Source organism: Salvelinus alpinus, chromosome 2, assembly GCF_045679555.1.
Source record: "Salvelinus alpinus chromosome 2, SLU_Salpinus.1, whole genome shotgun sequence".
In the NCBI taxonomy this organism is placed as follows: Eukaryota; Metazoa; Chordata; class Actinopteri; order Salmoniformes; family Salmonidae; genus Salvelinus; species Salvelinus alpinus.
In genome coordinates, this window is record NC_092087.1 from 80,196,280 (window position 1) to 80,219,437 (window position 23,158).

General features: G+C 44.6%; 1 protein-coding gene across 1 annotated transcript in view; it reads right to left on the reverse strand.

Annotated features, from left to right (window-relative positions):
* Positions 1-381: 381 nt before the first annotated feature.
* Positions 382-23,158, reverse strand: part of xylt1 (xylosyltransferase I) — a 125,445-nt gene continuing 102,668 nt past the window's right edge. The window contains exons 8-11 of the mRNA XM_071389504.1: positions 22,544-22,809; positions 16,020-16,215; positions 6,464-6,797; positions 382-4,100 (exon numbers count right to left, since the gene is read on the reverse strand). Coding sequence (XP_071245605.1) covers positions 3,763-4,100; positions 6,464-6,797; positions 16,020-16,215; positions 22,544-22,809 — 1,134 coding nt within the window. The 3' untranslated portion in view covers positions 382-3,762. The remainder of the gene's footprint in view (positions 4,101-6,463; positions 6,798-16,019; positions 16,216-22,543; positions 22,810-23,158) is intronic.

Genomic DNA, 23,158 nt, shown 5'->3' on the forward strand with positions numbered 1-23,158 from the left:
CTGTAAATAGGCTGAAAACAGGAGTGTTGCCATATGCGTAGTGTATGTGTTTCTGGTGCTCAACAGCTGACGATGGCAGGTCGATTCTTCAGTTAAGTCATGGAAAACATGTGGAAGCAACTTCAAGTAATTAAACAAATACTTAGAGGGTGAAGCTAGGGTGATCATTAAACAACTGTGGGAATGACTTAACGGTTTGACCGTGCTATCACTTTAATTATGGTGTAATGTACTCTTTGTTTCCATAGTAAAATGCAATTATGGCTACTTAAACGTACATAAATAATTAAGAAGGAGATGTGTTACAAGGATTCCGTGACTGTCATGTCATAAACTTGAAGTGTTTAAGCATATAAATCCACACAATAAGGAGACAAGATGTAGAGAGAGCTCTTTTTATTTCAAAAAGCAGTCAGAGAAAAATGTACCAACAAAAAAAAAATATCCACAAAAATGTAAAAGCGAAAGACAAGAAGGCATGGTATTTACAACAGCGGACATCTTTTTTGGTGTTACAGATTCATCAAATCACATCGACTAACTCTTGGTGCTCTTCTTTCACTTTTTGTGGAAAGTAAAAACAACCACAACAATTGAATGTTCATAGATGGACAGAAGGTTTTAAGAGTCCCCTAGGCAGGAGTATAGATAGATAGCTAAGGCACAGAGTTTCCCCCTGAAACTTTAGGAAACGTTGACGTTTCCCCAGAAACTTCGGGAAACGTTGAGTTCAGAGAAGTTTGTGCAACAGTTGCTCAACAATACATTCCAGCAGAGAGAACAACAATCTGTCATGATATTCTCTGAAAGGCGAAGAATAATATTAAAAGCTTTACCCAATTCTGAGTCATTCCTTACTCCTTAGATCTGTCCAAAACATTGAAACAGGTTATGTACCTAAAATCACTCTGTGCCCAACTAGCAACAAGTAACACCAGCCATCTGTTCTTCTTCCACTGTAATTCCAATTCATAATCTTTCCACACTGCATCGGTATTTACATAGTTTTAAACATATTTTCAATACAAAATATTTATGTACATTTTCTTCATTTTTGTAACAAAATAGGACTTTTACATCGAGTAACATATTTCAATTCACTTCTCGAGAATGATAATTCAACTTTTGAACAATGGGCAAAGTGTTCGTCAATTTAAGTATTCGTTTCAATGTGAGAATGGCACTGCCAGTAAAAGGAAGTCACGGTCATATCTGTATCTAGCTGTTATGTTATTAGCTAGCTAGCTAATACAGAGAAATAGTAATGGCGTCTTTTTGTAGGCACTAAATCCGCCATGGTTTGTTGGACAAAGCCTATGGGAAGATGAATGGCATTTTTTGTAGGGTTTTTGGATAAACACTGAAAATAAGGTCTGTGGTAAACACAGACTTAGGAGATCTTATACGTTTTGTTCTAGGAGATAATCTTCATCAGCTAACGTCACTTTGTGAATTTTGATGCATTTATGTAATAAAAAAAGGACATAAAGGCTTCATAATGAATAAAGGTCATGTTAACTGACTGCTATTATCTCATAGAACAAAACGTATAAGATCTCCTAAGCCTGTGTTAACCTCAGACATTATTTTCAGTGTTTATCCCAAAGCCCTATTCTTTCCCCATAGGAAAGGCTGAACGAACCAGAGGTAGCTCACTTCTGGGTTTTAGCACTAGAAGTTGGCGAGCCCTATATAGGCAAAATTGCCCTTCTTTGTAACCATGGCAACAACACGCAACAGTTCAAGTTTGAGTGACAGGACTGACACTTATTAGGATCGATACATCCAACAAGGTTCAAGGTGAACTTGGGCCATTGATTAACTCACTAATGATCGTTGATGAGCCCTGGTGAAAACATTCACTTAGCACGTTTGACTGCCAAATCATGTTGACAATCACAGATTGGATTCTAAATTGGGACCAAATTAGGTTGTGAGGAGAATTGAGTTGAAGCCAAACAAACGAAGCGGCAGATCGTAGTTACCCTTCATTGTGGTTGGAGAAGGGGGCACTGTGCTAATAGGCTATGTTTGAACTGTGGTAAACAGAGAGATAGTCTTGATGGCAGCAAAAGTACTTAGCATGTAGTAGAATAGGTGAAAACCAAAGTTGCATGGGCCCAATCCAACAGTTCCTTGATCAAGATACAAGATATATTCACTATATGTTTCCATTTTTGCCACAGCATGAACAGCATCATCAATCACTAACATCCTGGTACTGACACGGAACCGAGTAGGAAATGCAACATCACCACGGAATGACTTCAACACACATTCTGGAGAGTTTTTGGAGTGTTTCAGTCTTTTTTTGTTTACTTCTCTGTTTGGGGAGGTTGTCAGGAGGAAGCTGACCTTTCTGTGACCTTTCAGTACTGGGTGCTTCCCCGTGTGATGAAGACTTGGCAAACAGTCAACGAAAGAACCAAGACAGGAAGAGCTATTCAGACCGGACAACACGGACATACAGACGGGCATTAGGTTTGTTGCGCCCAAAATAGGTATACAGGTTCATTGGGGCAATGGCCTTTGTAAATAAAGGCAGTTTCTCTTTACAAAAAAATATTTATCGAGCTGCCAAAGCAGCGTTGTAGTCATTTAGTCATTGACTAAAAATATTCTGTATTTATATAAACTTATAAATAAATAGCAACTTGTGGACAACTCACTCCATTCACTCGACAATAACTTTGAGACATATTCTGTTTCATACTTGCAACATAAACCGTCGTTAAAAACAAATGAACAAAAATTCTTAGAAAAGGAAATGAAAAAATAAGCTTGAGAATTTCTGTTTTCTTGCGAAAGCACAGCTGATATACTTTCATTTCAAGTTTCAGGCTGTCCAGTATGGAGTGATATTAGTGCCAATAGAAACTGAATCTAGTTTCAATCATTCATGGATTGAATTCAACTTCTACTGGCACTAATGCCACTCCATAGTCCAGTCACACCCACACACCTTTCTCCTGTTCAGGCACTGAAAGTCAATATGTAGTGCTGTGCCATAGTAACTTTGTCAGTCATACGCAAAGATTGAGGCAAGGAATTTCGTTTTTTTTTTTAAAGATACATCTTCGCGACACCCTCCGAGGTGGCGGTTCAGTCTATCTCCCTACATGTAGGCCAAACCAACCTTGAGAAGCAGGCCTCGTATTCACAAAGCATCTCAGAGTAGAAGTGCTGATCTAGGATCAGGTCCCCCCCTGTCTATATAATCATATTCATTATGATTTAAAAGAGAAAACTGATTCTAAATCAGCACTCCTACTCTGAGACGCTTTGTGAATACGGGCCCAGAACGTGGTCCACTACCAGTGTCGACTATCCTGTTCCACCCGAACACTGACTTCTGACTGACTTCACAATCGCTCTTTCCTTTAGCAGCAGACTAGGCGGCCTTACTAGGTGCTTGGCAAAGCAACATTTGTCTCTACGTCGGACACAGCATCAATCACAGCAAACTCAGCGATGAGATTCAAATAAATACATTGGGAAACAGAAGACGGCAAAGCCGGCAAAAACCCCAGAGACTAACACTTCAGGAGTCTGAAACTTGCACGACACCACAAAACCTTCCCCAGACATTCTCTTCCTCTTCAACGTTCCTACAACCTCCAATCAACCTTAAAAAAACACAACTTACGTCTTATCTGATCCATTACGTCGACTGGAAAAATTAAACAAAAAGAGATTTGAAAAATAAATTATTTAAACTTAAGACCTGCAGTGTGGCCTCCCGTCCAGCCGGAGGCGCCACTGCTACCTGATGCGCCCGTCGGCGTGCGGCGGGACCAGCTGGGACTTGGGGTCGGGGCTGAGCGAGCTCCAGGGGGTCTTGGCGCAGGTCTGCATGACGGGGCAGGATGTTCCAGGTCCCCCTGTCATGGAGGTGGAACACACGTCCCCAGCCTCCCACATCGCACCCACCAGGCCGTCTACCCAGTGCTCCAAGGCGGGGCCAGTCAGGCCGGCGTTGCGCTTAGCCTGCTCCACCTGGCCCAGGTGTACAGGGATGTTGAGCACGGGGTTGAGGCCATGGAAGCTCTGCTCCATATAACTGTTCTTGGCTGGTCCGTTGTGGAGCTTCAGCGTGTCCTCTGGGGGAGGGAGGGAGAGTGAGCGGGAGAGTGAGCGGGAGATGAAGCGAGAGAAAGAGGGGGGCAAAAATGGATTGTTAATGTTTTATGGCGAGACAGTCATGGAGATAGTGTTCATAAATGAGCAGGTAAACAGACAGAGTCATCAACGGGGAATCTAAGTAGGAAAATCAGTAGAACCACTTTGACTTGATTGTGTTGCCCTAAAGGGTGGAATGGAACTGTTAACTCATTTGATGAGACCAAACTTTGTCTTACTGGTTAATTACATGCTATTGATTTCTCTAGGGTAAGCCTAAGCCACAGAGTGGGAGACTGCACCAAGTGTCTCAATGACTGCACTTAGTGTCTCTTTATAAAGCCATTGGAAGCTAGGGGGCAGATAGGAACATCTTCTCATACATCATACATTTATAAGCCCCTTCATACCCTCAAAAGATAAAATAATTGCCTAAGCCACAAATTGGTAAAACAACTCAATGACTGTTCCTCATGTCTTTTTATAAAGCCATTGGAATCTAGGGGGCAGAGACGAGACCATTACCTCGTCCCTAAAACTCCTCCACCCTGAAGGTAAAGCTGTACATTCCTCAGTGCTCCTAACACCGGGGCGCTTGCCGTCCCTCCTCAGCCTGGCTATTGTACGCTAGCCCAGCTCTCCTCTCTCTGCCAGTGCCGGGTTCGCACCCTGCCGTTAGCCGCTAGCGTTTTCACGGGCTAGCGACAGAGATGCAGTCAGACACCCGGTTGTTCTGCCAAGCTTGCCACTGCCCGGTGCCAACTACCAACTTTACTGTGGCAGCGGTGTGTGTGTGGTGCCAGTGTGTGTGTGTGTGGTGCCAGTGTGTGTGTGTGAGGGCCCACGGTGCCAGCGCTAAGCCAGGGCAACAACAAAACACTCACCATGAAGGCTACGTGTAGTAGAAAGACCTGGAGATATTCAGGGTTGTAAATCTGTATGGCAAGGCTAGAGGCTGTTAGAGCAGGTGGAGAGGAGGCTGGAGAGGCCAAGGCTGCAGGATTACTGTACCACCACGACCTTCAGGACTATGGGATCTAAGGGCATCTAACCCCATCATACAGGAGCAGGAGCTGTAAGGCTGCTTTCCCAGACACTAAAAAGGATTCTCAATTGAAAGTGCTTCTTTGTCCAAGACCAGGCTTAATCTGTGTCTGGGAAACTAGCCCATTAAGGTTTTATCCTAAGTACTGTCTCAATGGATAACTACTGTACTGTAGTCCATATAAGGCTGTTTGATACTGACGCTCACCGGTTTCCATAGTTTCTATGCGGCAGTGGATCTAGTTTAGGACTACTGTTTGCACTTTGGGCCAACTGGGCTATTTTAACCACTCAAGCTGACCCAAAAAGTTTAGTGTAAAACAATCTAAAGTAGAGCTCAGTGTCGCCTCACTTGGGTCATAAAACATTTCAGCAACAGTATAACCTCAGAGAGCATAACAGTACGTTTCATGATAATCTTCCATAAATAGTGGAGAAAGGCAGTCGATTTACCCTCATCTCCAATGCTAAAGTCTTTTTGGAGTGAATTTAGCATTCTGACTATGTGCCGGTACAGAGTTTGGAGTTTGGAGTTCGAGGGGAAGTGGAGTTAATCAATTTTCTGTTCACATCAACAGGGATTTACAACTGAGAGAAAAGCAAACAAGCGAACGATCAAACAAACAGAAACACTCGTGAACAATTGATGAATATTCGAGCTTCCTCTCTCCTCACATGGCCCCAAACCCCACAGCGCGTCGGGGCAAAGCCTGCTAACTTTTATTTGTTGATTCGGTTCATAATTAAAAATGGTCTCAGTGCGATTATAAAACAGGTCGGGCTGTGAATATGCCACCACGCCGAGGTTAGCATCTCAACTCTCGGATGACTTTCACAGCAGCTGATTGCTCTCGCTAAAACAATAGGGGTCCTGGTCCCTTATAGTTAACACGGGCAGATTGATTTAATTGTGTAATTGTGTTCCTCGGCGTGATATGGAGGTGTTTAACATACTGTTTAGTATGTATGAGAAACACTGAGGGTGATTACGGTTGACTTGGTGACAAACAACTGGGGCTTCCAACGGCTCAGAGGGTTGATTAGAAAGAGCATCGTAAACACAGCAGGGTCTCCTGGGAAATGTGCTTTTGTGTTTGCGTGTGTATCCATGATAGGCCAATAACATGACGAGACATACTGCATCAATTATATCACATACATCACAGACTGACACTCATGTGACTTGTAGACCTGCACTATATATAGGCCTATCTCTTACTTTGCCGTACAGGCTAGTGCTTGTTATAAGCCAGTGTGTGTGTGTGTGTGTGTGTGTGTGTGTCTGTGTCTGTACTCTTACCTTGTCTTATAGGCTGATGCTTCATATAAGCCAGCGGACTAATCAGAAACCTGGTCTCGGCCACGGGGCTCCAGTGATGCAACACCCGTATGGTCCACACCCCAGGTCTGAGAGGCTGGTTCAGGGGGGGTCGGTAGTGGGTGTACTCTGCGCTGGCGTCGATCAGGATATCGTAGGTGGCAGCGATGACGTTGGTGGGGTCGATCCACACCACGGTGACGGTCACGTTGGGGCCCTTGGACCACCGCTGCATCCCGACGGTCTCGTCCATGGGACCCATCAGACCACCGAAGTTACGGAACATGCGCTCCTTGGCATCCCACTCCGTGCCGATCTGAGAGAGGGATGGAGGAAGGGACGGAGGGGGGAAGGAGAGAGAAAAGGGGGTGTGTAATTAATTCACTGGATCTGAAATGTCCAACCGTTTAATGCATTCTGAAATGTCCAACCGTATAATGTATTTCATGCATACTTTGCATACAACATTAACTGAGGCAAATGAGGAACAGAAAAACAGGCTGAATGTGAATTCGACTCTACACTGTAACGTCATGGGAAATTGTAGTTGTGATATAATATGTATCCCACACCATTCATACAACCATCATGGATCATGTCTCCTGTATAGACTAGTGGTTTACAGTGTGTACAGATGTGGGATCTTAATTTGATCACCCAGGTTTAAAAAGGCTTTCCGCTTTGACATTTTCAGACTTGATTTTCCCTCGGGAATAATGCTGTAGCAAACTGGTTCAAATTAAGATCCTACATCTGTATACTAGTCTCACTTCATCTGTAACGTCAGCATTGGTGTGCAGCTTCAAACATTAGTACAGCCATTACCTATCATGTCTACAGCAGTGCATTATGTGATTTCCAGTATGTCTCATTTATGTAGACTTTCTATGTTTATAGGCTTATACAGGATTTCCAGTATGTCTACATAAGATAGTCTCAGTTGATGTGTAATGTAAGTGTTGGTTTGCAGCTTCCTGTGTGATCGATAGACAGGCCGACTGAGGTAGCAGTGTATATGTTGAGTGAAGAGTGAACACCTTGACTAACCCTCTGGGGGGCTGGGGATCAATCTATAACAACACAGACATAGACATGGAGAGAGAGAGAGCAAGACAGAGAAAGTGGGAAGAGAGAGAGAGAGCAAGAGAGCAAGAGAGAGAGAGAGAGCAAAAGAGAGAGAGAGAGAGAGAGAGAGAGAGAGAGAGAGAGAGAGAGAGAGAGAGAGAGAGAGAGAGAGAGACAGACAGAGACAGACAGACAGACAGACAGACAGACAGACAGACAGACAGACAGACAGACAGACAGACAGACAGACAGACAGACAGACAGACAGACAGACAGACAGGAAGATGAAAAGCACTAACTCCATTTAATGCGGTTAAGACTATTGCTGGAGGGAAGAGATAGGTGAGAGATGAATAACTTAGATACTGAGAGAAATAGAGAGAGATTGAGAATACAGGCAGAGAGAGAACATGATGATATAAACTGACTATACAAAATATTAGACTGACCAGGTAAATCCAGGTGAATGCTATGATCCCTTATTGATGTCATTTGTTAAATACACTTCAATCAGTGTAGATGAAGGAGAGGAGACGGGTTAAATAATAATTTTTAAGCCTTGAGACAGTTGAGACAGGGATTGTGTTTGCGTGCCATGCAGAGGGTGAATGGGCAAGACAAAAGCTTGAAGTGCCTTTGAACGGGGTATGCAAGTAGGTGCCAGGGACACCGGTTTGTGTCAAGAACTGCAACGCTGCTGGGTTTTTCACGCTCCAGTTTCCCATGTGTATCAAGAATGGTTCACCACCCAAAGGACATCCAGCCAACTTGACACAAATGTGGGAAGCATTGGGGTCAACATGGACCAGCATCCTAATGGAATGCTTTCGACACCTTAGGTGTGTTCTTAATGTTTGGTATACTGTACTCAGAGAGAGGACTATATATAGTGAGATGGATGGACAGAGAGTGTAGGAGGACAGAGAGTGAAGATCAGAGATAGTGAAGGAGGACAGAGAGAAAGAGGATGCAGATTAATCTAAGGCGCTTGTAGAAACGTGAGGAGGGAAGATGATGAGGGATGATGAGGAGGGTGATGAGGGATGATGAGGAGGGATGATGATGAGGAGGGATGATGATGAGGAGGGATGATGATGATGAGGGATGATGAGGAGGAGGGTTGATGAGGAGGGATGGTGAAGGCTTGAGGATATGCTCATCCTTACACCCAGTGATTAACACCAGACCACAGATCAATGGGCTGACTGGAACACTCCACTCAATATTAGGCCGACTGAGAAATGAGTCTATACACTATAAATAGACTCAACCTCCACAGAGAAATTAGTGGTGTGTGTGTGTGTGTGTGTGTGTGTGTGTGTGTGTGTGTGTGTGTGTGTGTGTGTGTGTGTGTGTGTGTGTGTGTGTGTGTGTGTGTGTGTGTGTGTGTGTGTGTGTGTGTGTGTGTGTGTGTGTGTGTGTTTTGTACTTTGTAAAGTAAGTTTTGTAAAGTGATGGACTTTGGTAATTACATTTTTTTATTTAACTGACCTCTATTCTCTCTATCAAAACTAGATATTCCTTGTGTGTCTGTGTGTACGTGTGTGTGTATGTGTGTTTTCACACTGCCTGAGCCATAAGTGGATCTTGCCAGCCTGTGATGCACTTCCGTAATTCAATTTTGTAATTCAACTGACCTGTATTTTCTCAACCAAAACTATATTTTCCCTGTGTTTGTATGTATGTGTGTGTGTTTGTGGTTGTGTGTACGTGTGTGTATGTGTGTGTGTATGTGTGTTTTCACACTGCCTGAGCCATAAGTGGATCGTGCAAGCCTGTGATGCACTTCCGTAATTCAATTTTGTAATTCAACTGACCTGTATTTTCTCAACCAAAACTATATTTTCCTTGTGGTTGTGTGTGTGTTTGTGGTTGTGTGTGTGGTTGTGTGTATGTGTGTGTTTCACAATGTCTGCAACAACAACTAGAGGATATTGCCCTGCCTCCCTTCAATTCAATTCACCTCAATTTAGTGTGCAAAATTGGTACCCTTCAACTCAATAATGTTACCGACCCCTATTTTCTGTACCAAACTACTACTTTCCATGTTAGTATCCTCAACATCCTTAACTAGAATGTCCATCAGCTATGCTATTCATTCACTGCAGGTCTAGAAGAGTATCCCTCATGCTAATTCATTATAATCTATTCTATTCTTATTGATTCTATTACATTTTTTTCTATTCTATTTCAGTCTATTTGAAGTGTTTTCCTCACTGGCATATCACACCATATACATGACATTGATTGTCAGTGGTCTGATTCTAGGCCACAGACTGAAATCAAAAGCGTATTGACTGAGGAAATGTCACTATAACCCACTGGCTGCAGACTACTGCCTCCCGACTAAATAGTTTTGTGAGAAATCTGGGTAAGGTACTATGGGCATGGATAACATTGGATTTCAGTAATGGTTTTGGCTCAATTCTATTTCAACTCCATCAATTCAGGAAGTGAATGGAAATGCAATATTCTCATTGAAAATGAATCATACTTTTCATATCTTGAATTGGAATTTGAATGAATCTCCTGAAGCGACTGTATTCTGGTTCAAACTGTCACTGGGGAGTGGAGACAAACAGTAACACAGCTACAAATCCACAGGTCATTGAGTGTACGACCGTATTGACCACCTGAGAACCGGGAGACGGTCAAACAGGGATTAACCTCTGACCCACTTCAGGTTCATCCGATGACCTCCGACCTTTTCTCTACACTTCACTTCAAACCCTGATCCAACACCTCAGCTTGTTTTAGTTTATGATTTTAACTCACACTTTACTTAGTGACAGCACAGTAGTACTACTGCTACCAGCCACCCCTGTCCTTCACTGCTGATCTGGCAACCCTGGAGTCAAAACCAGTCAAGCTTGTGGCTTGTGTGACCTAAATTCACACTTAGAGCACAAGTAGTAGGCTACTAGGCTACCATCCAGCCTCTCTCCTTTACCTTTGATCTGGCAACCCTAACTCAAGACCCTTCCTCACTTTAAACCTGTGGCAACTGTTGCGCAAGATCTGGGAACCATCACTGGTTCCTGAGTCAAACCCCTTATCCTGTAGCATGCATCCCTTTTTCATCCCTCGCTCTACCTATTACCCCTCCCTCCCTACCTCCCTCTCCATAGATCTTAATTGACAAACATAGAGGACGTGGGTAAGGATGCCAGCTATCTCAAGCTGTCCCAGGGGAGTGCTCCGGGCCTGGGCCTAGCTGCATTCAACACCTGCTTTTCATTACCTCCATACACAAAGACTGACACTAATAAGGCCCAGAACCCAACAGAACCCTGGGGGCCTTTGTCTGTTTCGCACAGGCGCACACGCGCACACACACACACACACACACACACACACACACACACACACACACACACACACACACACACACACACACACACACACACACACACACACACACACACACACACACACACACACAAGTAAGTAAAAAAACGAACAGTTTTTTAAATCAAGACCAGATGTGGTCTGGTTGGTTGGACGTGGCTGCCCGCACCACTGCCTGATGGAAATTGACCTGTCATGTTTTATGGGGAGGTGTTTGACTCTGGCGCCAGTGAGGTTGTTGGGGTGTGGTGGAGGGGGAGAGGGAGAGGGATGGGGTGGGGGGTTTTAAGGTTGAGTTGCCAGGTCAGCAGTGGTAGTACCACTGTAAGATGTAATGTGTGAGTAGAGGGCTTAAGCTACAAGATTAAGTGTTGTGCTGCTGAGGTAATGCTGGGGAGGGGGTGAGGTTGCCAGGTCAGCAGTGGAGGACAGAGGGAGGGTGACGTACTAGGTAAAGTGTTAGTAGAGGACATAAACCACAGCATTAGGTGTTTGACACGGGTGCCCGTGGGGGGAGGCAGGGTTGCCAGGTCTTAGGTTGCCAGATCAGTAGTGGACGACAGCGGGAGGGTGACGTAGCCTACTACTGTAAGTATACTGTGAGTAAAGGCGCTTAAGATACAGACAGGCAGCTACTACTGATACCTCTGTCCTGCCTGTCCTGCTTATGCAGAGTTAGAGGGAGGTAGAGGAAGAGAATGGAATGAAAGGAGAAAGAGACCGTCTTGTAAAGTGATGCATGGGGTATGGTTAGAGGGAAGTGGAGAGAGAGGTTATAGGTAGGAGGAACAGACTGTGCTGCCTCCCCAGTTTATGGTAGAAGTTCAAAGGAGGCAGAGGGATACATTCTAGGTGGTAGGAGGGAGAGACCTTGTAAAGTCATACATGATATACAGAGCTACCGGACTACATAGGAATCTACTACCACCGCTACAACTGTAGTCTGTTAGTAGGGTGGTAGTCTGTCATCTATCCTTTACTTATTTAGGATAGTTGTTGGAAGCAAGTGTATTAAGACCACTGTGGAGAGGTAGAGAGCAATGTTAGAGCGCAATGCCAGTAAAAATTGGGTAGAGAGAGAGTTTATAGATGGAAGGAAAAGGCTGTATTGGAATGTTGTGCTGCAGATATGGTTTATCTGCCTGACAGACATTCACAACAGTCAACTATAACTGCTTAGCTCTGTCATGTCCGTCTATCTGTCCTCTGGCTGCCTGACTGACTGACTGACAGACTGACAGTCATTGTAGCTAAGCAACCGACAGACAGTCCTTTGCGATGCTGAGTACTCAGATAAAGTCGTGCCAGCGTCGGTCTGCTGTCACTCACAACTCTTTAGACTAGAACGCCTCAGAGGCTTCCCTGTGCCCATGACTGCCTCGCAGTCTAGTGTCGCTTCGGAACTGTTACAAAGGTCAATAGGTCGAAGGTCAAGAGTAAAAGGTCAGATTCACCCGACTTATCACCTCAGAGTGCTCAGAGGGAACTCATACGAGGACATCACCTGACATTTCAGAGGGTTCTGCTTGACAGTGTGAAAACCAGAAAAAAAAGATCACTCTCAACCCCCCATGATAAACAGAAAGGTGCTCGCTGGCTCACTAAGACATAGCTGATGTTAGAGAACGTCCTCAGAAGTAGAAATCGGGTCATTATTTATATTAGCATAACTACGCTATCAGGAAGCCTGGCGTGAAGGTGAGTAGTCTACGTTTCATTAGTAAACAACAAATAAGCAGCCGGTGAGGCGCTAATCCACATCAAATTTGATGAATTCAATCAATTGACATTTTACAAGGCTACCGATCCTGTGTTTAATGCCTGCTGCCAATGTGTGTGTACTCTCTGCAAGGTTGCCATAACGATGAATATAGCTAAGGTCACCATGAACTATATATCTGATCTGGCCAATCATATTTCATACAACATGCTTCTCTGTGCCAGGCACTTCAGGGCTTGTATATACTACTAACACATAGAGGTCATTGTTTGACTAAGTGGCTGGATAACTGCTGGGCACTCTAGTCTAAATGACAGGGGCTGCTGAATGACTGTGAATGTTATGTGAACATTACGTGAAAGTTGTAGCCTACAACCTCGAAACAATGTACCTCAGTTATGGTCAGACTGACCATTATGTTGTCCATTGACTGGATAATGAATGGTTGAGTACTCTCAATACAGGCGCAGCTGATAGAAATGGATCTGCTGAAAGACTACAATGTGAATGTTACCTCAACGTTACGCCCACCCACAAAAATGACATGTTACCTCAGCAAATGTTCTCAATGGACTAAGTGAACTTTCCTCCACTTCTAAATGGGATGAGTTTGCGATATTTTTCAGAGATAAGATAAGCAACAATAGGCTGGGTATCAGTCAAGCAAGACCAGATGAGAAGTTTGATGATATGTGCCCGAGGCTACCACGCAAAGCACTATGGATTTATTTCCCCTGGTTGACACTGACAGTGATATCACAACTTAAGCCTCCTACCTGCCTTCTCGATCCTATCCCCACCACCTTCTTAAAAACAGTCTTTAATTGCATATCTGAAGAAGTGTAAGCTATTGTCAATCACTCCCTGTTCACAGGCACTCTCCCCACTGCACTGAAAAAAGCTATTATGAAACCCCTTCTGAAGAAAAGTCATCTAGATTCTTCAGCTCTTAGCAATGTTCAGCCAATCTCCAACCTTCCATTCTTAAGTAAAACTCTGGAGAAATTGGTTTTGAAACAGCTAAATTATGTTTTAAGTGCCAACTGTATTTTTGAGAAATTACACAGCACAGAGACGGCCTTAGTTAAAGGGGTAAATGATCTTAGAGCCAAAACAGATGCCAAACAGCCATCTGTCCTTGTACTTTTAGATTTAAGTGCTGCATTCGACACTGTTGACCGTGATGTCCTTCTGGACAGACTGGAGAGGTTGGTTGGCCTCCCCAGTCCAGTTCTAAATTGGTTTAGGAACTATTCAACCGGTCGAGAGTTTTTTGTCACCCTTGGTGGACATAACTCAGAGAAAATACATCTCACATGGTGGCATTTCACATGGTTTGATTTTGGGTTCGGGACTGTTCAGTTTATATATGTTACCCCTTGGCAGAAAGCACAGCATTGATTTTCACTGCTACGCAGACGATACACGGCTTTACATTTCTGTGTCACCAGAGAATTTGAGCTCCACGGATACATTAGACTGTATTAGTGATTTAAATACTTAGATGGCTCACAACTTCCTCCAGCTAAATCAAAACATGACCGAGGTACTTATTGTTGGAGCCAAAGCACAGAGAGAGAATCTGGCCGCACATTTTAATTCACGGGCAATAAAGATAAAACACCTGGTAAAAAACCTAGGTGTTATTTTAGATTCTGAAATCAATTTCGAATCACACAATAGGAATGTGACCAAAATAGCTTTTTACCACCCGAGGAACATTGCCACCGTGCGCCCGTTTCTATCTCAGGCTGATACAGAGACACTCATCCATGCTTTTATTACAAGCAGGCTTGACTACTGTGTAGCTCTCCTGTCTGTGTCACGCCCTGATCTGTTTCACCTGTCCTTGTGATTGTCTCCACCCCCTCCAGGTGTCGCTTATTTTCCCCAGTGTATTTATCCCTGTGTTTCCTGTCTCTCTGTGCCAGTTCGTCTTGTATGTTTCCAAGTCAATCAGCGGTTTTCCCGTTCTCCTGCTTTTTGCATTCTCCTTTTTCTAGTCCTCCCGGTTTTGACCCTTGCCTGTTTCTTTGTACCTGCCTGCCTGACCCTTCTGCCTGCCTTGACCACGAGCCTGTCTGCCACTCTGTACCTCCTGGACTCTGATCTGGCTTTGACCTTTTTGCCTGTCCCTTTGGATTAATAAACATTGTAAGACTCCAACCATGTGCCTCCTGTGTCTGCATTTGGGTGTTGCCTTGTTCCTTGATAGTCTGGTCTACGCAAGAAAGCCATTGGCCAACTGCAAAACATACAGAATGCTGCAGCACGGGTTCTGACTAGGACCAGACGAAGAGCACACATTACACCGGTTTTAAGGTCTCTGCAATGGCTGCCTGTGAGTTTTAGAATTCATTTTAAAATCTTTCTATTGGTTTTTAAATCAATCCACGATTGTGCACCCCAATACATGCCAGACATGATTTTGAGTTATGTACCCAGTAGGTCCTCTGGCACTGGCCTTTTAACTATTCCAAAGCCTAGGACCAAGAGGAATGGAGAGGCAGCCTTTAGCTATTATGCCCCCAGCCTCTGGAATAGCCTGCCAGAGAGCCTGAGAGGGGCCGAAACTGTGGACATATTTAAAAAAAGATCTTAAAACACACCTTTTTTTATCCTCCTATGTTTGCTGTGTAGTAAATATTTCTGTTTTTATTTTCACTGTTTTTATTCGTTTTTTCCTGTGAACCACATTGTGTTGCATTCCATGTCTGAAATGTGCTGTAGAGATAAAGCTTGATTTGGGGGCACTGTCTACTGAAAGAGTGTAAATATTATGTGACTGTTATAAGAAAATTGCATAAATGTTACAACTCCAACCCAAAAAACAGTGTGTCAGTGACCTCAGCGAACTGCAGCCTGGCGAAGCTACTGTATATAAGGTGTGTCTACTTCTAAAAGATGACTGTCACGCCCGGATCTGTTTCACCTGTCTTTGTGCTTGTCTCCACCTCCACTCCAGGTGTCGCCCATCTTCCCCATTATCCCCTGTGTATTTATACCTGTGTCTGTTTCTGTTGCCAGTTCGTCTTGTCTTACCAGCGTGCTTTCCCATCTTCCTGTTTCTCAAGTTCTGTTTCCTAGTTTTTCCCGGCTCTGACCATTCTGCCTGCCATTCTGTACCTGCCTGACTCTGACCTGATTACAAACCTCTGCCTGCCCTGACCCCGAGCCTGCCTGCCATCCTGTACCTGCCTGACTCTGATCACAAACCTCTGCTTGTCCTCGACGTGCCCTTTGCCTGCCCCGTCTTTCTAATAAATGATCTGAGAACTGTACTATCCGCCTCCTGTGTCTGCATCTGTGTCATACCCTGAGTCGTGATATTACAGTGTTACTGTTCTGTGAATGTTATGTGAACATTACCTAAACGTTATACAACCAAAAAAGATGGATAGTTACCTCAGCGAACTGCAGCCTGGTGAAGGTGCTGGGCGGGGAAGCCACCTTGTAGGTCTTCCTGGGCATCACCCAGGTCTCCAGGGTCTCCAGCTTGCTGGTTGCCAGGTTAGTGGCATGGTGCTTGACCAGGTAGCCTTGGAACTGGTCCGACTGGAAGTAGAGATGCACTGACACCGGGTGGCCCATGGGGAAATACCTGGCAAACCAAGAGGAAATAATCATATTTTTAACCAACCTTTCTCAACAGACCTTTATCAGTAGCCCGAGTACAGGTCTGTTTGGGCTATGATGCCAACTCTGTCACTAATTTTGACAAAGACAGCAATGGAGTTGACAAGAACACAAACAAATCTGGGACCAGGCTACTTTATCAGGGTTTTACCTGGCAACACCAGTGGTAACCCAACAGACAGACCCATTGAGATTCCCATGAGTGAACTTGATATGGTACCAGTGCTGTTTAAAAGGGCAATGGTGTAAGATGAGAGTATCTAGATCCATCTATTGAACAATTACTGGAGTCTGCTTACAAATGCTAATGTTTGTAGATGCTAAAGTTCACTAGCGGGGCCTTGCTAACGTCTCAGACGCTAAAGTAAAGGTTAGGGGGATGTGCTGTGCTTTCTGTGATTGTGTGAAGGGAAGAGGCATTAATTCAATGACCTATAAAACATCTGTTGCTGTGGAAACAACTATTAAGGCTAGGAATGGACAGACTGACTGAGACCAGACTGTAGTTGTAGCCTGCCCCGGACCAACCCAATACAGTCATTGGGTATATTGGCAGTAATATATTAAGTTAGTCACAGCCCGATGCCTCTGACGATAACCATGACACACCAATTCGTAACACACATATTAACTAACACAGCAGCTCCCAACCTTTGCCATCCCGGGGACGACCAAATCAGTGTCAAAAGATCTCGAGGGCCACCATTCACGGAGTCGCAGAATTTCTTTACATAAAATATCTTAGCGTTCAAATTTAGTCCATTTTATCAGTGAATGTAACAGATTTAACACATATTGTAATGTACAATTGCTTATAATACCATACATCCAATAACTACAATAAAATAAAATAAATATATATATATTTTTTACAAATACTAAATAATGTGCGGAGCAGGTAGTCCTCGGACCACAGGTTGAAAACTGCTGGTCTGAAACAAAGTCAGCTGAGGTCAAAACACACACACACACCCTCCCTCCACACACACACACACACACTAACCAAGTTGAACTGGTCTGGGACACCATTAAGAAGTCAGCTTGATCTTACAATCAGCTTGCCAGTCCAGGCTAATCCTGACAGTTATATTGTTCTGGGGGCTGTGTCCCAGTAGTCTCTGCTCACTGAGAACAGAGCAGAGACTACTGGGAAAATAAACAGGGTGTGTTTCTCAAATGTCATATTATATATATACAGTGTTGTAACAATGTACAATGCTCTCTCTCTCTCTCTCTCTCTCTCTCTCTCTCTCTCTCTCTCTCTCTCTCTCTCTCTCTCTCTCTCTCTCTCTCTCTCTCTCTCTCTCTCTCTCTCTCTCTCTCTCTCTCTCTCTCTCTCTCTCTCTCTCTCTCTCTCTCTCTCTCTCTCTCTCTCTCTCTCTCTCTCTCTCTCTCTCTCTCTCTCTCTCTCTCTCTCTCAATTCAATTCAATTCAATTCAAGGGGCTTTATTGGCATGGGAAACATGTGTTAACATTGCCAAAGCAAGTGAGGTAGATAATATACAAAAGTGAAATAAACAATAAAAATTAACAGTAAACATTACACATACAGAAGTTTCAAAACAATAAAGACATTACAAATGTCATATTATATATATACAGTGTTGTAACTCAATGTCTCTCTCTCTCTCTCTCTCTCTCTCTCTCTCTCTCTCTCTCTCTCTCTCTCTCTCTCTCTCTCTCTCTCTCTCTCTCTCTCTCTCTTTCTCTCTCTCTCCCTCTCTCTCTCTCTCTCTCTCTCTCTCTCTCTCTCTCTCTCTCTCTCTCTCTCTCTCTCTCTCTCTCTCTCTCTCTCTCTCATCCTCCCTCTCTCTCTCATCCTCCCCATGCCCCAGTGCCCACCATGTGTATGTGTGTGTGCCCACCAGCCTTCTCATCAGTATTCCAGTAGTAGGACCAGGAGTCAGTCTGCTCGACAGCGCTGTGTGTGTGTGCCCGTCCCAGCCCGACAGCACTAGCTACCCTGACAAGCAGAACAGCAAATATTTACACCCGCTCACGGAGAGCACTCCACACCCTTCTCTCTCTATCCCTCTCTCCTCCTCCCTCCCTCGTTCCCACTATATAGGGAATAGGGTGCCGTTTGGGACAACAGAGATTGGCAGAGATGTGTACAATGGCCCGTAGCAACATCGTAGCCCTAGTAATAAAGGTTTCACCATTCTCTGGGACTGAGTCAGTTGCTCAGTTATTTATTACAGACCTACAGGGTGGGACTGAAGTACTCACAATTTGAATTATACACTGACTCTTCGGGATGCCTGACGTTGACGTCTTTGACAATTGTGTGTTTGTGTGTCTGTGTATGTGTCTGGGTGTGTGTCTGTGTGTGTGTCTGGGTGTGTGCCTGTGTGTGTGTCTGTGCTAGAGAGAGAGATAGAAAGAGAGGTAGAGAGAGAGAGAGAGGCAGAAAGAGCTAGAGAAAGAGAGAGTGATATAGATCAAAAGAGAGGTAGAGGTAGAGCGAAAGGAAGAGAGAGGCAGAAAGAGAGAAAGTGGGCAGAGGGAGAAAGAGAGCGAGAGCGAGAGAGAGAGAAGGGAGTGAGAGAGAAAGAGAGAGAAGAGAGAGCGAGAGGTTGAGAGAGCGAGAAAGAGAGTAGGTGAAAGAGAGAGCATAGAGTGAATGGGGAGAGATGGGAGAGAGAGAGAGGGAGAGACAGGGAGAGAGAGATATTGAGCGAGAGAGAGGGAGAGATGGCAAGAGAGAGAGACTGCAGATACATAGAGACTCCATTCAGCCCTTCCCTCCACCCCCTCCCCACTGGAGTCACAGCAGGCTGTGAAAAGACAGAAATCCCCCTCTCCTCTCCTCCGTCTCTCCTTCTCTCCATCCCCCCATGGCAGCCCCACCCTGCTGTCTCATACACACACTGTAAGCTCTACAAACATAGCCTCTCATGGCCCCAAACATTGCCCTGTGTGTGTGTGTGTGTGTGTGTGTGTGTGCGTGCGTGCGTGTGTGTGCGAGGGAGCATGTGTGACAGTTGGGTGTGGATATGTTAGTGTGAAAGACTGAAAATAGCTTGTTTCCTCGCAGCAAATGCTTTTTTCACATGCTCATGATCCCACAATTAGAGATTTGCAGACTGACCCTTATACTCACAGATGCCCTCTTGCTCTCACACACTTTATGTGTACACACACACACACACACACACACACACACACACACACACACACACACACACACACACACACACACACACACACACACACACACACACACACACACACACACACACACACACACACAGAGAACCTAGTTTCCCTTCCTTCTCAATTTACAGGCAGAGACATGAGTAGAAACAGCTGTAGTTAAACGATAGACATAGGATGTGTGTGTGTGTGTGTGTGTGTGTGTGTGTGTGTGTGTGTGTGTGTGTGTGTGTGTGTGTGTGTGTGTGTGTGTGTGTGTGTGTGTGTGTGTGTGTGTGTGTGTGTGTGTGTGTGTGTGTGTGCAGCTAGATGGAAACATGCTTCCTCTCATCTTGACTCTATACCCAGAGACCCCTGCAGCTACCCACAATGCAGAACTTGCTGCTATCCATCTGCTTATGTGGATCTATACTGGATCTCAAACAGACTGATTATACAAGCTTCCAGCAGCAGAAACATGGGCGTATAGTACATCTGGGCGTATAGTACATCTGAGCGTATAGTACATCTGAGCGTATAGTACATCTGGGCGTATAGTACATCTGGGCGTACAGAACATCTGGACGTACAGTACATCTGGGCGTACAGTACATCTGAGCGTATAGTACATCTGAGCGTATAGTACATCTGGGCGTATAGTACATCTGGGCGTACAGAACATCTGGACGTACAGTACATCTGGGCGTACAGTACATCTGAGCGTATAGTACATCTGAGCGTATAGTACATCTGGGCGTATAGTACATCTGGGCGTACAGAACATCTGGACGTACAGTACATCTGGGCGTACAGTACATCTGGGCGTACAGTACATCTGGGCGTATAGTACATCTGGGAGTATAGTACATCTGGGCGTATAGTACATCTGGGCGTACAGTACATCTGGGCGTACAGTACATCTGGGCGTATAGTACATCTGGGCGTACAGTACATCTGGGCGTATAGTACATCTGGGCGTATAGTACATCTGGGCGTACAGTACATCTGGGCGTATAGTACATCTGGGCGTATAGTACATCTGAGCGTACAGTACATCTGGGTGTACAGTACATCTGGGCATACAGTACATCTGGGCGTATAGTACATCTGGGCGTACAGTACATCTGGGCGTACAGTACATCTGGGCGTACAGTACATATGGGCGTATAGTACATCTGGGCGTACAGTACATCTGGGCGTATAGTACATCTGGGCGTATAGTACATCTGGGCGTATAGTACATCTGGGCGTACAGTACATCTGGGCGTATAGTACATCTGGGCGTATAGTACATCTGGGCGTACAGTACATCTGGGCGTACAGTACATCTGGGCGTACAGTACATCTGGGCGTACAGTACATATGGGCGTATAGTACATCTGGGCGTACAGTACATCTGTGCGTACAGTACATATGGGCGTATAGTACATCTGGGCGTACAGTACATCTGGGCGTATAGTACATCTGGGCGTATAGTACATCTGGGCGTATAGTACATCTGGGCGTATAGTACATCTCACGTTGGTTGGAACACTGACAATTCCACCAGGATGGTGTCGCATCCCTCCAACAGACTTCCAGACGTTGGAGCTGTTCTGGCCACTATTAAGGCACTTTGTGTTGGTGTTTCCTTTATTTTGGCAGTTACCTGTACATTGGCCCTGAGACTCAGTTAACGCAGGTTTCATATTCTAGCTACTGCAGATGCTACTGGTCCCAAATGTGTTGCAACTGTGGTATTACAATACAGTAACAGTAACTAAGACAGAAGACACGTTGGCTTCAAACTGTCTTCCTGTTTGAGCATCCATAGATGACAGGGATCCTAAATGTGTCATGACAACGGACATTTCACCCCGTGGAACTAACTGTATGGAGACAAAAGACATAAAAGAACCAACTAACACGTCTCCTGATCCAGGAAGCTGGACGCTGTGGATCGCAAATGTATCGTAACACCGGGGTAAATCTATACTGGTAATGTGTCAACAGTAGGCCTCAATACTGAACTAACAGTTCCAGCATATACAGCTGCTATGGATCCCACATCTCATAACACCAGTATCGTCAATAGTAATTCTAGTGACACAGAAATGATACTGGTACTCGAGGGACACGTAGCAGCACCATCCATGACCTATATAGAGTACACCTTCACATGGTGTAATTGATCTGTCGTATCGTCTTACTGAGTGAACAGTGTTAACCGCAGCGGTTCCCATCGGCTCATTAGAAGGTATGGTTGCTAGTGATGCTGTACGGATAGCGTGGACACGTGATGCCTTCTGACACCAGATATGTATATTATTGGATGAGGAAGGATACAAAAGGTTTCTGACGGAGGCTTGAATTTCACGCAAAACAGTGAGGTGTGTCACAGTCAAGATGCTGTGAATGACTGCTGCAGTGTGTGTGTGTGTGTGTGTGCATTCATGTTTGTGCATGCATTTTCTGTGCGTGTATACTACTATTATTGTGTACGTGTGTGTGTGTGTCGGTGTGTGTGTCTGCATGTTAGCATGTTATATGCATGTGTGTAGACAGTGGTGGAAAAAGTACCCAATTATCATACTTGAGTAGAAGTAAAGATAACTTAACACAAAATTACTCAAGTAAAAGTGAAAGACTAAAAGTAAAATACTACTTGAGTAAAAGTCTAAAAGTATTTGGTTTAAAATACACTTAAGTATCAAAAGTAAATGAATTGCTAAAATGTTAAAGTATAAATCATTTCATATTCCTTATATTAAGCAAAGCAGCTGGCCACATTTTCTAGTTTTTTATTTATTTACGGATAGCCAGAGGCACGCTCCAATTCAGACATCATTTACAAACGAAGCATGTGTTTAGTGAGTCCGCCAGATCAGAGGCAGTAGGGGTGACCAGAGATGTTCTCTTGATAAGTGTGTGAATTAGACCATTTTCCTGTCTTGCTAAGCATTCAACATGTAACTAGTACTTTTGGGTGTCAGGGAAAATGTATGCAGTAAAAAGTAGATCATTTTCTTTAGGAATGTAATGAAGTAAAAGTAGTCAAAAATATGAATAGTAAAGTTAAGTACAGATACCCAAAAGAACTACTGAAGTATTTTTACTTAAGTACTTTACACCACTGTGTGTACATGTGTTCAATGTGTGACCTGGACTGCTTACTAACCTGCAGCTGTCATCCTTAGGATCTCCTTGCAGCGATGCTGCCGCCCTGGCCAGGCCCATACGAGCAAACGCATGGTAGAGTGTGAGCTGTGTGTCGCTCAGGGTCGCGACCCCGTCCACCTCGTCAAACGCACTCTCCCAGTAGGCCTGGAGGCCAGGGGTCCCCCGGGGCATAGGTCCAAACAGGTAGCCATCTAGTTGGTTCACTATCTCCTGGTTAACACTGGCTTCAAACTTCCTGGCGAAGAACGTAGGACGGGCCGTTTGCTGTGAGGAAATGGAGGGAGGAGGAGAGAGAAAAACAGAGAGAAGATTATAGAAATGGTGGCTTGCTGGGAACGACTGCAGAATGGGAGATGGAGTGGAAGTGAGTGGGAGGTTGTGTGAGAGAGAGAGAGAGAGAGAGAGAGAGAGAGAGAGAGAGAGAGAGAGAGAGAGAGAGAGAGAGAGAGAGAGAGAGAGAGAGAGAAAGAGTGTGTACATGTGTGTGTGCGATGAGCAGCTTTGTTTTGATATTCTCTCCCACATACAGAAGACAACGAGCAGATACACTGCCACGTCATATCACCCTGGTAAACTGTCTCAGTACCCACGTCTTGTCTTCCATCTCTCTCTC